This window comes from Cornus florida, unplaced genomic scaffold (assembly GCF_030987335.1).
Source record: "Cornus florida cultivar Cherokee Brave unplaced genomic scaffold, ASM3098733v1 CherokeeBrave_3.0.0_Hap2_Chr08, whole genome shotgun sequence".
NCBI lineage: Eukaryota > Viridiplantae > Streptophyta > Magnoliopsida > Cornales > Cornaceae > Cornus > Cornus florida.
In genome coordinates this window covers 5167944-5183719 of record NW_026775578.1, presented here as the reverse complement: position 1 = coordinate 5183719, position 15776 = coordinate 5167944, and the positions used below count along the sequence as shown (strand labels likewise).

Below are 15776 nucleotides of genomic sequence, written 5' to 3'. Positions count from 1 at the left end.
TGAATGGTTGAGCCAATTACTTTAATTGGTTTTTCTTGAATTTGTGTCATCTTGTCCTGGATGGATCGACTTTAATAAGATTATGATACAAAATTACTGAACCATGGGAAATTGGAAGAGTCCCATTTAATCATTTGATAGACAAAGCAGCCTATAAATGTGGCTTGTATTATGCATTAAAATCATTGGATTTTGCTAACAATTTTAACCCCAAGTAAAAACTCAGACTGGCAACTGGAGATTTTTGGCTATCTGGCTGCTATTGATTTGGCCATTGTTAATTGAAGAGACTGACTTATATGACCCAATGGGATCTAACCTAGCTATTATGTCTGTATAAACGGAAAGGTGAAACTCAGAAAAAATCCTGGTTAAAGCTAGTTGGTTCCTGAATGCCATGTAAGCTCAGCAGAATTGACTCCGTAGAGAAGGCAAGTATTTGTGCTTGATGATATTCATCCGAAATTATTTCACCAATTAATCATTGACTGCTTTATCAACTGTCGATACATCATCATGGAGTCTCTGGTTAGTCTTGTGGTTTTACTCAAAGAAGACATATATATATCATATATGACATACAAAGCAACCATCAAAAAGAGGGGAGGATTTGTGCTTGATGATATTCATCCGAAATTATTTATTTTTTTAACAATATGCATTTGTGCTTGATGATATTCATCCGAAATTATTTCACCAATTAATCATTGACTGCTTTATCAACTGTCGATACATCATCATGGAGTCTCTGGTTAGTCTTGTGGTTTTACTCAAAGAAGACATATATATATCATATATGACATACAAAGCAACCATCAAAAATAGGAGAGGAATATATTTATTGATAAAGGCCACATTTATTCATAAGACTAAATTAGTCTTATTTACATTTATTCTCAGCACACACCAAACATGCATACACGGAGTACTTGGGCCTTTTCCCTACGTAGGATAGCATTCTAGTAAAATACTAATATATACTACTTATATATATATAGATATATAACAAAACTTTAGTTATTCCTTGGAGATAGCAGGAAAGTTTGGCCTCCCCTGTTGGTCTTGAGTTGCTGGGCCTCATTTGGAGACATTTGATAGGAGTTGGTGAGGACTTGTAGTGGCATGGCCCTGATCACTGAAGTGTAACCAGCAAGAGGGTTCTTCATGGGCAAGCTAGTGGTCTTCATCGCCACATATTCCAACCCATTCCTTCCCGCCTTAAACGTTGCAGCAAAGTACTGAGGAACCACAAACATCTCCCCTTGATTCACCCTATCGTTCATCACTGTCTGCCCGTTGCTTCCCACCACCTGCACTTGTGCATCACCTCGAATCACATAAACAATGTTGTGCCCATTCATCGACCAGTATGGGGTGTGCATTGCACTCTGCAAAATACATGTACATGTAAGTAACAAATTAAATATTGTGTAATCAAAATAGTAGAGATGATGATTCATAGACCTAATAGTCTAACCGAGAAGGGATGGAAATTGCCTTCTCGGTTAGACTATTAGGTCTGAATAAAAGACATAGAAGCTAGGGACACAGTTATATTACAGGGAGAAGGTTGCCTCTCTCGGCGCTCAAGTCGAGGTGGCGAAGGATTGGAAGCTTGTGCTGGTTGACAATGTTGACTCTTCCGGCTTGCCTAGAGTAGACATCGGCTTCTCTCCGGTTGTTCATGTTGTGGTGGAATCTGAAGGAGCAGATAGTTTCTTCTAAACCGTTTGAAGAAGATTGGTCGGTTTCCAGCTCCTCATTTTCATCAGGCCTAATCACACTCATTCCATGTCGGGCATTGACAATGAGACCTCGGTCATCTTCTCTTTGCAGCCTCCTCACCAAGTCTTCGGGGATGTTATAGGCCTCAGCTAGAAGATTTGAATCGAAGGCACGCAATATGTTCTGGAAGTTCTGTCGAGTCTGCTCGCTCTGCTGCCCTCGCTTTGGCACTCCACCAGCCAGGTAAAATGCCTGTACATAGATGGTCACGGTCACGGTCACATATATGTATTTATATAGGCAATTACATGCATGCACACATGAAAAATTATATAATTATTACCAATTCACGCAAACCTGTGTGAGTTTGGAATCTATTTGTACTTGAACTCTTTGAACATGACTCTCGTATCTTAGTTTGAAAAAAAAGGAACATAAGTGACTATTAAATGTATGATTACCCTAAATCTTTGGTCAAGCTGGTTGGCCTGGTTGTTGAGGTCATTGATAGAGACGGCAACAAGCTCTTCGTTGCCATCGTTGAAGCACCAATGGGAGACACCAGCGGGGAGGGCTATGATGTCTCCTTGACGAATGCGGAGCACCTTTTGGTGGAGGTCTCTTCTCCCACTGCTACGTCCCCGTTCTTCTTCTTCCTCCTCTTCTTCACGGCCTCTACCCGCTCGCATCCCCATTGATGGCTCCGAGTGGAAGGTCTCTGCACATCCTGGGATGTTTATGCTCAACAGCCCCTCACCTGTACCATTTCACTCATTCATGTTATTGTACAAATTTTTGGGGAATTAAAAAATATATATAAATAAATAAATGTACTTTTTGGACACGATTTTACAATCACATGGAGTCAAAGGCTCAAAGCCATGAAATTTCAGAAAAAATGAATTCTCTTGAAAATTTCTCTAAAGTTGTGTTGGGCTTTGGGCCTATGGGCCACCGAAAGGCCCAATGAATTCTTGGACTTAGCACATCCCAGTACAATATGTATGGGCCGACAATTTCACCACTTTCATAAAACACACACTACACACACTGTGTGTCTTTACCTTGTTGAATGTACACGAGGCGAGGGGATGGATGGAAGTTGGGCAAAGAGAGTGCATTGGGGCGCAATGTGTTCCTCATGGGAGCAACGCCGGCACACTGGAACTGGTCCTCATACTCGTCCCAAAGTTCGGTGACACCGCCCTCGGACTCGATGCGTTGAGAGGGCTGGCTCCCCGTGAGTCGGTTGAGGCGGCATTGGCGGGCTTGGCTCATTCGTCGGGTCTGTAGTCGTTGCCCATATGCAGCCGAAGCAAGCAGAGACACAAAGATAGCTAGCAATACTATTTTAGTAGCCATGGCCAGCACTCAAATCAGGAGGAGGAGGACGGTAATGGAGATTATTATGTGATGAAATGGGTTGGGCCTCTGAGTCCATTATTTATAGTGGAGGGTGTTTTGGTGGTGTAATGACATGTGGTGGGCCGTGTGGCAATTGAGTCTGCTTCTTTTGCATGAGGATTGTCGTGACGTGAACTAATGCGCGCCACATCTCACTGTGTGTGCATGTATGTGTTGTCCATAGCATCCTCTACGTGGTAGATGTGGGGAGTGTTACCGAACACTTTGCCCATGGATTCTCATCTTTGCACCAACTAAAAAACAAAGTATTGATGAGAGCCAGGCCAGTTTTACTGTTAGCTAACTGGGCTTAGTCAGTGACCGTCTTAAACTGGATATCACTTGATTGGGTTGGGCTTCAGACTAGTTAGATTCGCATTAGTTGTGTCCACTCAAAGGCTTCTTATCAGAACATATATAGGCTTGACGTAATATCCACCAACGCTGATCTGAGTCCACTACTCCATACAGTACAATTGTTACAGTACAATTATATCACAGAACAATACAGCTATATCATAATGCAATATAATTACATTACAAAATGTAACATCTATGCTGCAATTCAAAAAAAAATACTTGTATGCAACATATTTATATCGAAGATCGACACCCATGTGATATAGTTCATGACGTTGCAACGTTTATCACATCCATCAAATAGAAAATTTAACACATTTAAATACTTGTTTCACTATTGATTTAAAGAGTGGACGAAAATGATACCAAAGAGGATCTCTTCTTTTTTAAAATTCTGGTAGCAGTACTATCCGGATCTAATTTTCTTTTGTAGATGAATTAATTGGATATAAAATTTTCAAAAAAGTTATGTTCTTTCTATTTTAGACCGTAATGAAGATTACGATAATCCATACCATCAAAAGATTGCAAACATGGGGTACTCGTTAAAAATTGTGAGCTAAAACATTCCAAAACCTTAATCCCATTGCTTCCTACCAATTATATATATATATATATAGATAGATAAATTGCATTTAGTAAACAACCTCAAAACGTGTTTCAATCGCATTTTGTTGGGTCCTCCGTGTCAATCCAAAAGAAATAATCAACTTAATTTGTAAGCAAGTACAGATAGAATCTACAAGTGGACGAACACAGAGGCGAATCCATTTTCCCTCCACCACACCTACAACTACAAGTTGAGTGGGAAATAGATAAAGACATGAAAGGTGGTATCCTCCGCTTTTCATATCCGTGTGGGGTTTCTTGTAAACTAAACTAAGTCAAGAACCCTCCTCTCAAGGTTCTTGTTTCCACTGAATCTCTCTTTACCTAACTTTTCACGCACCAATTAGCTCACAAAAATGAGTAGACAAGAAAAACAAAAAATTTCATACATCCACAATTAAGAGCTTGCAATCAAATATAATAAGAGCTTGCAATCAATTTTGAGGAGAGGAAAAAAAAAAAAAAAAAGGGGAGAGGAGGAATGGAATGAAATGGAATTTAATTTCTAATATTTCTTTTATAAAATTGTTTCGGTCCCAAAATTGATACTCGAATTTCAGAAGAAAGGATAAGGTATAAAGATATATATATATTCCAGATAATTAAAAAATAAAGATAGCCTAGATACAAAGCTAGCTCCAGTCCAGTCCAAGCCCTAATTGACTGTACATACAATATACAGTATGAAAATGGAAAATAAAGTAGGTCTTCATGGTCATCAACCTTTTGCGTCAAACACGTAGCGTAAAAACCAAGTCCATTGAATTGGACAAAGCAAATGAGTCTAATATAATAAACATTTCATACATCCACAGAGAACCAATCCTCTGCCCATATTATAAACTCATATCCTACCCTCTTCACAGCACTGCTAACTAAACTAAACTAAACTAAACCCACTCCTCTCTCTCTCTCTCTCTCTCTCTCATGTCTTGGCTGAAATTGGGAAAGAAGCTCCTACCTGCTAGAAAGGCGTGGAAGGTCTTCACCACCAAATTACAGACCAAACTGCACAAGCTACATAGATCCAAAGCTATCAAGAAACCCAAGAAACGTCTCGGCAAAACCACCAACAAAGCTGCTTTATGGCATGCCTTTTCTCTTCAACCCCGTTTTAAACGCGAAAAACGTTACCACCACCACCACCATTATCGCGTCCACAACAAACCGGCACCAGTATTTATTGATGAGCTCTTTATAGAGCCTGTCCCAATTGTGAAGGAGTATCTCCAACAACCAACCACAGCTGAAGCAAGCAAGAAGGCCATAGTGCAAACACCACCAAGTGCAAACAAGACTAAGCTCGCCAACCAGCAAGCTGATGTTCCAGGAACAAGCATAAGGGAACCAGAAGGTCATGAAAAGATGCATACAGCTGATGATATGTGGGAATCGTTAGCGTTGGCATCGCCACAAATGCATGAAATAAATGAGAGAGCAGAAGAGTTCATCACCAGATTCCGTGGGGAGATGCAGCTTCAGGAGACGATGGCTCGTCATTTGTAGTAGCTGTTATGTTCTATTAGCTAGGATTTCCTTTTCCTCTGTTTTCTATCAAGTTGAAAGAGTAAAGATAGGAAAATACAATAAAACAGGAAGGTCTGCGATGTATATAAAGTAATTTTAGTATTTATGTTCTTACAACAAAATCAGCTCAGATCTTTTGGTCTGTACACTCCCTGGATGAGATTTACTCAACAGCAACGGTTGGACACAGTCTCACATGCTATGTTTTAGCTTATTGCGGCACTATACTACCCCTAATTACCTACCTAGTTGCCCCATCATATGTTTCAAAAGCCTCTCAAGGTAAAGATTGCCAATTTGCCACGAGAAACTACGCAATAATATTGTTACAAAGCCTCTATATTTGAAAGAAACTACATGACTCTATGATTCCATACGCTCTTCAGCAATCGTAAATCATGGTTGGAAATAAGGCATCACTAACCACGATCGCACAGAACCAATGGCTGTCCAGGAACAGCTCACTGTGAAAGAGCAATATATAGCTCCATAATCAAGAAGCCATGCCATGCTAGCAGGAGGAAAGAAAATGAATCACGGTTATAATACAAGTATCACCAGAATTAGAATCGAGCAATCAGCATCTGTTGCATGGTTCCAAGAAGAGGATATGTCTGCAAGGTTGGTTCAGAACGTACCTTTGTTTTCTCTGAATAAGATGCTGGAAAAGAGCACGTATGGTAATCAATGACATGAATGTGAGGTTCTTGAGGGTTTCTCTGTAATTTCAGGTGAACTTTTTGCTTGCATCTGCAATATCAAACCAAAGATAAGGGCTAAATTACGCCATCCCAAAAGTGACTTCATTTTCTTACAAAGACATGTCCCCAGTAAAAAGATCAACACCCAACATAGACCTGCTGTGTAAAAGTAAAACGAATACGTCACCCAAGTAGTAACAAGGAAACTGGAGAAATGACAATGTAGCAGTTTAATACTACACATAATAAACAACTAAGTAATCAATTCATTAAAGCTGCTATATCAAAAAATATACCCACCCTATTGCTGCTACTGGATTTGTTAATGTTGTTACGAAAGATCCCTTTTACAACTCACGCTAGTAACAGCAGCAGCATCCAACAATATAGATCTATGTTGCAAGGGCTTATAGAGACTTTACTAGAGAGAGAGAGAGAGAGCTCTTAGAGAGTAAGCCAAACCAAAAGAATACAAAAGCATATATTACAGATAACAATGTCAAAGGTTGGCTAATTTTTAATCCCAAAGTGCTGTAGAGTCTAATTCGTCAGTGGAAATAACCACCCCCTCTGAACAACCTGCACCCACCTCGGAAAACATCAAAGGCAAAAAAAGAAAAAAAGAAGGGTTTCAAGTTTCAAATCTTTTAAGAAAAAAATTGCTCGACATTATGACATAAATTGAAACTTGTTGCAAGAAGCAAGTTTATTTGCCATAACTACAACTGCTAAACTATAATGTGCATCAATTTGGATAGTTACAGCAAAAACACACACCAAATATCAACATGTACAACATAACTTTTTGGTCCTTCCCAACCAATAACAAATCAGTCATACTGTGCTACATACATAAAGTGCCACCACTCAGACATTTTTTCTTCAATTTCACAGTGAAATCATATAAAGGTGAGCTTGCACTATTGAGGAACAACTGCCAACACAACTAAATCCAGCTTCCAGTAAAAAGAAACTTGCAAGTTTTGGAATCTGCTGCTGAGCTTAGTTCAAGAAATCCTTCATTGGATCATTGTGATGGACTTTCTTCATCCTATATGCCTCCATCTCCTCCTGAGTAACCTGCAAATGATACAAAAATTGGTAAGGAAAACTGCAAGAAAGAAGCAAAAACAATTGAGTGCTAAGTTAACAATATAATAAAATAAAATTACCTCATCATTCCATCTAACATTGTATTTGCGCTTTCTTTCATCCTTCTCTTCTCTCTTTCTTTCATCCTCCTGTCAAGACCAAACATAAGCGCAAGTCACACCAGAGAAACTAAACCCAAGTCAACTAAATATTTAAATAATCCTCAATCAGTTTTTTATATGAATAATAAGGGCATCATCCTATAATACACCGAGACCGTCAATATCCTTTGCCCCCCTTGAAAGCAGATATGCTGTCATTTTCTCTCTTCAATGTTCTAAGTCATGAAGATCAATGAACAATAAACAAACTGCCCCCACATCCAAAAATAATAATTATTATGATTGTAATTCTTGTGGGACCCTTGAGAGAGAGGGAGAGAGGACATAAGAATGTAACTCAAGTTTACCTTCTTTAATGCTTCAGTAAGTAATTTTTGGTCTAAAACCAAATCATCTGGTATGTCAGTTCCCCAGGTAGCAATCCTCTTCTCCTCGGTCGGTGCAGGTATATCTGCTTTCATTAACATCATGAAATTTGAGTCAAGAAAACACAAAATTTTAACCAATATTGTTATAAAATTTAACAACATTTAAAATATCTTCCACCTTGCTAGTAAAATAGTGTAATTGAGCAATGAACTGAATAGATGCACAAAAATTGAGAATGCCAAAAAACCAAAACATTCACTAAATTGATGATGCCAATAAATCAGAACATACTTCGAAATAGTCAGACAACGAAAGAAGCAACAACATACCCTTAATCCTATCTCTTTCAGCATATCAAGATAGTAATAATACTAACCTTCAGTTGCCTCTTTACGAGCAATATTTGCCCTCATTAGATCTGTTGCAGCATCAGCAGCTTCAATTCCAGCGGCCCCTGTACAGTAACTGTTTCGGATAATCTGCTTACAGCACTTGTAGCCCCATTGATGATCCTTCCACCACGAACCCCACACACTAGTGTGGTTGTTAATGTAAACATCTTCCTCATACTTGCTTTTCGGAAGGGAAGTCTCCTGTAAATGGATTTAGTACCCCAGGTTAAATCTGCTACAGTAACATATAGAAATCAAATGCATATCAACTGACTTTTTACTGTAAGGGTTAGAGAGTTAATTTGTTTCCACCAAAATCATCATCCTGTGTTCACATGGAAGCAATTCCAATAACCAATGGGGGTCGACAAGTTCTAACACAATTTCTTTTCTTTTTTTGATAAGTATATCAAAAAGTTCTAACACAATTTCTTACCCCATCTTACTTTAATGTGCATTTCCATAATCAATATACACACATTTGTTAAAACTTCGATCTAAATTACCGGCTCTAAATTTATGCTAAAATTTTTTAAATGATTGAAAATAGATCAGCTCATTTCAAATCCTTCAATGCAAGATTCCAATGAAGACCTGTTGTTGAGATCAACTTTTTTCCTCCCACCACACAATTCACAGCATATGTCAAGAACCATTAATGCCATATCTCATTAACCATGTGCGCAGCATGAAGTATCACTTTAAAATTAAAACGGTGCAATGAATAACTTAATTTAGCTATTCTAAGCTACAGCCTTGCTACATGCCCATTATAAATTCTGGAAGCGTGAATAAAGATCAATATAGTGACAATGATATCTTCGCATAAAAATGTAAAACAGTAAATAGTGACCCAGGTCCCTCAATATGAAAGAAATGGGTTTCCCAAAATGCCTCTTAAACACACCTTAAGTCTTTAACTGAGCAACAGCTTTCCTAATATTCTATATGTTCCAAAAATTAATGAACGCATTGGAACTATCACAAAGATAGCCAAACAAAGCAAATTCATATTTTTAGCAAACACAGTCACCTTTTTGTGGGATCACTGAAATGTACATGATTTCCTAGTTGTCCAACTAGATAGGAGCATAGAAAATACTTTTTATTTTTGATAAACAAACATTTATACACACCATATAATTGTTGATATATACTACATGCTCACACATACACTTATAAATATCTATGTTGTATTTGATATATATCATCCAACTACCGTGGTGTAACAAATGTGGTATCGACAAAGTCAATATTTCAATTTACATTTATACATTATACTTGCATAAAAGCACACTTAAATATATTTTGACTGTATTGGATATATATCATCCTATTATTATGTTGCATTATTGTGACTGTATTGGATATATATCATCCTATTATTATGTTGCATTATTGTGACAGCATCTATCGTAATCTTCTTTGTTATGTTGAATCATTGCAGATGATGTATCTATCTATTATATGGTACATTGTGTTTATGTCACTTCTGTTGTTTTTGTATCTTTGTTTCTCATATAAACTTTATTGTAGTAGCATATTGTTGCTTCTAGCCTCATACTGAAACTAGATGTTTATACAGTAATTCAAGCCGGCCGCTATTGAACTATGATCACTGATTAAAAGAGGTTGTAGCATGAGGAACCAGTTATTTCCTTTAGGCTTTGCTTGGTTTTGAAGAACCCAATTTTGGTAATAAAAGTGTAAGTGAATGAAGAGAACAAATTTTATGTCATGTATAAGTTCGAGCTTAGAATAAATATTTAACCAAAAAGTTCTAGAATAATACCATTCTATGATTTTATTTTACTTTATTAAAAAAAAAAGAAGTTTACAAGAAATACCACATTCCCATGTTTTTTGCAGGAAAGTTGTGAAGAAAATTAAGCAGCTATGGAAATCTTAATTTTTGAAATTTTATCCCTTTCTTGCTAACCAAACTTTAATAAAGTCCAATTTTTTTTTTTTTTTTTTTTCCCATCTCATGCCCTTTCTACAATTTTCTGTCTCAGTAATTTAAGTGCTGAAGTCTTAGCCGCAACCTGGGCCTGTGGTGGGACACAATCTTGATTCCTCATAAAAAGTTTTGCATTGTTCAAACTTCAAATCATTATCTAAATCATGCTCAGTGTCCTACTAATTATTTTCTTTTTTCTTTTCATTTGGCATTCCTAAATCCTAATACAAAGCTCAAAACTATAGATTAAAAGAACAAGAAAGAAGAAGAAACTACAGAATTCTCAAAAATTATGATGAGTACACAAAAGAGAGAAAACAAGTGTAGACAGATCCAAAACTTACCTGGCCCTTGATAATCCTACCGGCACGATCATATTCAACCTCCTTTTCACTTTGTCCAAGCAGAAGTTCTTTAGGAAGCTGTTCTTCGGCAGCTGCATTCCCATATTTCTCCATTATGGTTTCCTTCACCTGCCCCTTCAATGTCTCCTTGTTGACTTTATAGTTCTTGTAAAGTAATTCAGCTTGGGAGGGTGCTGCTTGCATGTGCATATCATGTCCCTTATCAAAGGCTTCCCAAGCATGGATATTGAGTTGTTTGAATTCTAGTGCTTGACCGCTTAATCTATTTTGATTATCACCCTGTAATGTAAAGTGAGCGCAATTTACAAGATAATAATTATGCAAAACCAAATAATACAATGTCAAAAAGTTTGAAGATACTCACAGCATAGAACTTCTCATTCGGATCCATGTCTGGAAGAGGATCCTCACGCATAGACCTGGTCTTCGGATCATAATGGGCAGAATTGACGTCAAGATTTAGCAAATATTTTGCTGTGTCCTCCCGAATTCGCAGGTTCCTGATATTTTATTTAATTCAAAAAATACATTAATAGTGGCAAGTATGAAAGCTAAAAAAGCTTTCTCAAAACAGAGACCAACAAGCACGCACAAATGAACACTAATAAGTTCCGTAATCCAGAAGAGAAAAAAATAAATAAATAGAGGCATAAGATAATATGAAAAGTAGGCATTAGATAACTATATATGTAAAAAACTCACCTAACAGTCCCTGTACTCCCACCGCCTGTAGTACGAACACGCTTCTCAACCTTCGCAAAATCCATTTGTTTGCTCTCATCAACCTTGGCTTCATCAACCTTTAGAGCATCTTCATTGTCTTCATCATCACTAACTCCATCCTCACCACTTTGCTGGTTGTTTTTCTCCTCTAATTTTTTTAACTGTTGCTCTTTCAAATACTTCTTCCTAGCTTCGTCCCTAGCTTCGTACCTCTCAATGACATAAGCATAGCTCGCCGCATCATAACCATTCCATCGGTCACGTTTGCCATCATAATCCAACTCAAACGTCTCGATTTTCTCATCTGGTGCAATATTTTTGTCTGTCCACTTGGCGCCCACTTTCCGGGGCCTTTCCATACAAGCCTTAGCCGTATGTGTCATAGCTCCACAGCTACAGAAAAGCACATAAGATGCTCATAAGTACTGAGCTAAACTTTTCTGATTTTATAAAAATATAAGAAAAATAAAAGAACTGTGTTGTTCACATTGCCACAATTAGATTTCTTCTACCATTTTCCATAATAAGCCAGGTTGCCACAGTTAGCTGCGCTACCCCCCACCCACCAAAAAGTAATAATAAAAAGTGGCATGCTCCACAATTTAATATTCAAATATGCCATTTACTAAAGTACATATCATGAATTTAGAACATGCATAATAAATGCAGACCTCAACATGCCAACTATACACTAAAAAGTGTCTAATATGATAGTGCAGAAAGAAAGATACACGGAGGGGGGAGAGAGAGAGAGAAAGCTAACTCACTACCTCAACCACATTTCCCAAAAGTATTGGGAATAAGTGATAACATGGCAAATACCAGACTATACATGGGGCCACTGAGTATTGAGTTCCAATAGATCAGACTTTATTTTTCCTAATAAATACATTTCTAGTTAACCAGGTACCTTTTCCCCAATTTTCTATCAAGTGCAGAGAAAATATTATTGTGCAAGTTGAGATAACAAAAAATTAGCTAAAAACAAATACCATATTTTGCAGGACGAGACAAGTTTCATAATTATCATAAAGGTGGCATGTCACATTATTTTAGTCATTTATTGTACAACATGAGATACTAGAACACCCACGTGCAATACAATCACGGTAAATTTTCTTTTTCCTGAAATTTTCCCCATCTCTAAGGAAACATATATCCAGTGTAGTCCTTTTGTTTAATTTTACTTACTATTAGAAATACTACTTTTTTTATGTTGGGCCACTTTGTAGTACTCGAGACAAGACTACACTGAGCCATTCCATGATTTACATCTTACTAAGATTGAACTCCATAATAAAGAACAAAAATAACTCAAATATAGAGAGAATAAGATATATTTTCACTTACTTTTCGCATGCACCCTTTCTGAACTTCTCAGCCTGAAAGATTTTTGCCCCTCGGTCGTACCATGATTTTGTATAGTTGGGATCTGACTTCCATTTCCTTTGATGTTTCAAGCTCTAACAAACACAAAAATAACCAAAAAGTTCAATTTCTAGCTCTTGTAAACAACTGGATATGTGCTCAAACAGTGAAAAGTAGACATACCGGTCTCTCTGCATTGAGATACCAAGGTGCTGATGACATATACTGAGGAATATGAGGATTGATTTCTTTTCCATCCTCATCAACCTCAGCTGGAGCAAGGCCAGCCTTCCGTGCTTCTTCCAACTCCAGCTGTTTCCGGTGGTCCTCCCTGGATTTGAATGCCACTGCAACCCCCACAATCCGACATACGTAAATAATTTAAAATTTTAAAAGGATAGACAATGATGTGCATTGAAGCAGCCACAAAAAATGTCATGATTAACAAAAATTAAAAAAAATATAGTCAAACAGAAGAAATAATGGAAGGTAATAATTGTATCACAAACATAATGGAAGGTAATCATTTTCCGTCATCATAATAATAGCAACAAACCTAGATACTCATTTACCAAACAAAACTCAGTAAACCAATGAAGTTGAATATTAAGGATCATTTAGTTTCTCAGAAATAACAAAGGCAAAGGGAAAATAAATTTGCATAGAAGTAGATTTGTTTTCTCAGGCATTTCAACTTGAAATAAAATACATAGAAATGGCTTTTTATCAACCATTTTCAATTGGAGTTCCTCATCTTTCTAAGAAACAAACACAGGGCAAGTACAATGTAACCAAAAATCAAAATCCCACATGTGGCTATAAAAAGCTCATTCTATGAGGATAAATACAGCATGCTCATTCAGGGTAAGAATGAGAGTGAAACAGAATTGGAAAACCTAAATTTAAAAAACAATAAAAAGAAACAACTACTATAATATAAATTTCTGTGCGCATTTTAGTATCTATATAAATATAAAAAGGCCCAACAAACACAAATTTCTTTTTCCAAAAATTCAAAGCAAAATAGAAGTTTAGATAATCATCAAAGGAAATATGAATGTATATAGGTTGCACTGGTTGATCTCTATCATACTAATATAATCAACTCTAATGAGAAAAGACTCAATAAACACAAATTTCTTATCTTAATTTCAAAGATTGAAACCAAAACAGAAGCATAAATAATCATAAAAGGAAATTGGAAAGTACAAGGAGTTCACTGGTTGATTTCCATCATAGGCGATGTAATCAACACTAACAATAAGAAGGATTCACAATTATAAATGAAAAAAACTACAGTACCGCAGTGTTGATCCCAAAAGGCCCTAAAATCACCAAAACAAAGACAAAGAAAGATCTAATCCAAAGGGTAGTTAAAAGAGATGTTTACAAATTTCCCCAATTCGAATCAATTCGAAGAAAACTTTTCCGGAAAGTATATAACTTTCCGTCCTATCAAACAAGCCTGAATAACCAAAGCGTGTCTCGAATTCATCACTTTTCATGTCATCAAAATTAGAAGAAAAATAAATCGAAATGAAGAAAAATCATAGAAAAAGTTATTCATAGAACAAAAAAAAAAAGGTGAACTAGAAATACCTGAAGCAGTCGCCATGTTTAACCCTGAATGTAAAGGAACCCAGATAAAGAAGAAGAGAAACCTAGAGAGAGAGACGAAGACGGGGAGAGATGGTATATTGTTTTATGAACGATGGATTGAAGATAAACGATGGATTGATGGATTGAAACTTGTTTCTGGACAAGGATTCAAGGTAAGGACAACCGACATAGCCCACTGGGCCACTCCAATGTGATTGGGGTTCCTATTTTGGCCACGGTCCGAATGATGTATTTCCTAAACCCCATGCTCATAAATATGTCGTTTTATTGGGCCACCGACTTTTTAATGGGGTTAAGTTAAATGGACCGACTTAGAGCGTAAATTGGACTGGATTGCAGTGTCCAATTTTTTTAGTCCCGTAAAGAGTTCACACTTCAGTGTACATATTCAGAATTTCGGATCCTAATACGTGTTCAAATTACGTGTTCAGCGTTCAATTAATGACAAAAAAATCTGGATTTCAGTGTACATATTCAATTAATAACAATTTAATGACAGTCTACACCTCCCAGCCCAATGCATCCACGGACATAGAAAATTATGTCAGTGGCACAAACTTATATAACTAAGGTTTTTCTGTAATTTTAGTGGGAATAATTTTAAAATTGTATGAATATATAATACAAAAAATAAAAATTCAGGAGTATATAATATAAAAATAAAAAAAAATCAGTAAGGGATACTCCCATCAAGCCGACGGTAAATTCATCACTGTGCATTTATGTCCTTTTTTTTTTTTATTCTTTTTTAACAAGAAATTCATACACCCATTTGTCCACATAAAGAATTAAATCCTCATTATTCACTTTGATCGGAAGAAAAGAAAGAAATACCATTAAATTACAAGTCTACAACGCCTTTGATTTGATGAATCCGCGTCACACATAAGCAATTACAGAATGTGTATATATAATATGAAATCACATCCGGCTTTAAAAAGGAATCTCGTCATATAATGCTGAAAATCCATGTAGACAGCTCTTTTTTTGGGACAGCTTTATGGAGTGATAACATCTATCTCTATCTCTCTCACATAATATTCACTAAGCAGTATTAGTATGGATGAAGCTATTATCACATTGAGGAAAAGAGGAGAGATGCATCCGATGCAATCTTTTCTTTTATTAGCATGACAACTCAGGATTGTTGAATAAAAAGGAACGTTGATAGCTCCAAATCTAATATTAAATCCCAATGAAATCCAATGCTTACTAAAGGTGCTTTTTTAGTAGACCCCATAAAGTTAAATTTAAATACACAGAGGAAGAGATTTATGTGGTGTTCATAAATTTTACTTTGAATCAGTCTCAAAATCTATAGAAAGGGGAGGGGTGGTAGAAAATTTTGTAATAATTGTTCCATGTAACTAGATTAAATCTGAATGATAATTGGGATATGGATTGAATAATTGATCGTTAATGATTCAAAATTGTTAAAA

General features: G+C 36.6%; 3 protein-coding genes across 3 annotated transcripts; 1 reads left to right on the top strand and 2 right to left on the bottom strand.

Annotated features, from left to right (window-relative positions):
* Positions 1-978: 978 nt before the first annotated feature.
* On the bottom strand, positions 979-3087 carry LOC132269040 (11S globulin seed storage protein 2-like). The gene is made up of 4 exons (XM_059770036.1): positions 2790-3087; positions 2187-2482; positions 1561-1977; positions 979-1388 (listed from the first exon to the last, which is right to left on the bottom strand). Exons 1-4 carry the CDS (start codon positions 3085-3087, stop codon positions 1014-1016), a joined length of 1386 nt encoding a protein of 461 aa, XP_059626019.1. The 3' UTR covers positions 979-1013.
* Positions 3088-5025: 1938 nt separating this feature from the next.
* Positions 5026-5604, top strand: LOC132269618 (uncharacterized). The gene has a single exon (XM_059770874.1). The coding sequence runs from the start codon at positions 5026-5028 to the stop codon at positions 5602-5604; it is 579 nt and encodes a 192-aa protein (XP_059626857.1).
* Positions 5605-6971: 1367 nt separating this feature from the next.
* On the bottom strand, positions 6972-14448 carry LOC132269038 (pre-mRNA-splicing factor SLU7-A-like). The gene is made up of 10 exons (XM_059770034.1): positions 14317-14448; positions 12901-13064; positions 12700-12812; positions 11329-11742; positions 10991-11126; positions 10606-10905; positions 8286-8502; positions 7888-7991; positions 7499-7567; positions 6972-7406 (listed from the first exon to the last, which is right to left on the bottom strand). The coding sequence occupies exons 1-10, from the start codon at positions 14330-14332 to the stop codon at positions 7329-7331; spliced, it is 1611 nt and encodes a 536-aa protein (XP_059626017.1). The 5' UTR covers positions 14333-14448; the 3' UTR covers positions 6972-7328.
* Positions 14449-15776: the final 1328 nt, after the last annotated feature.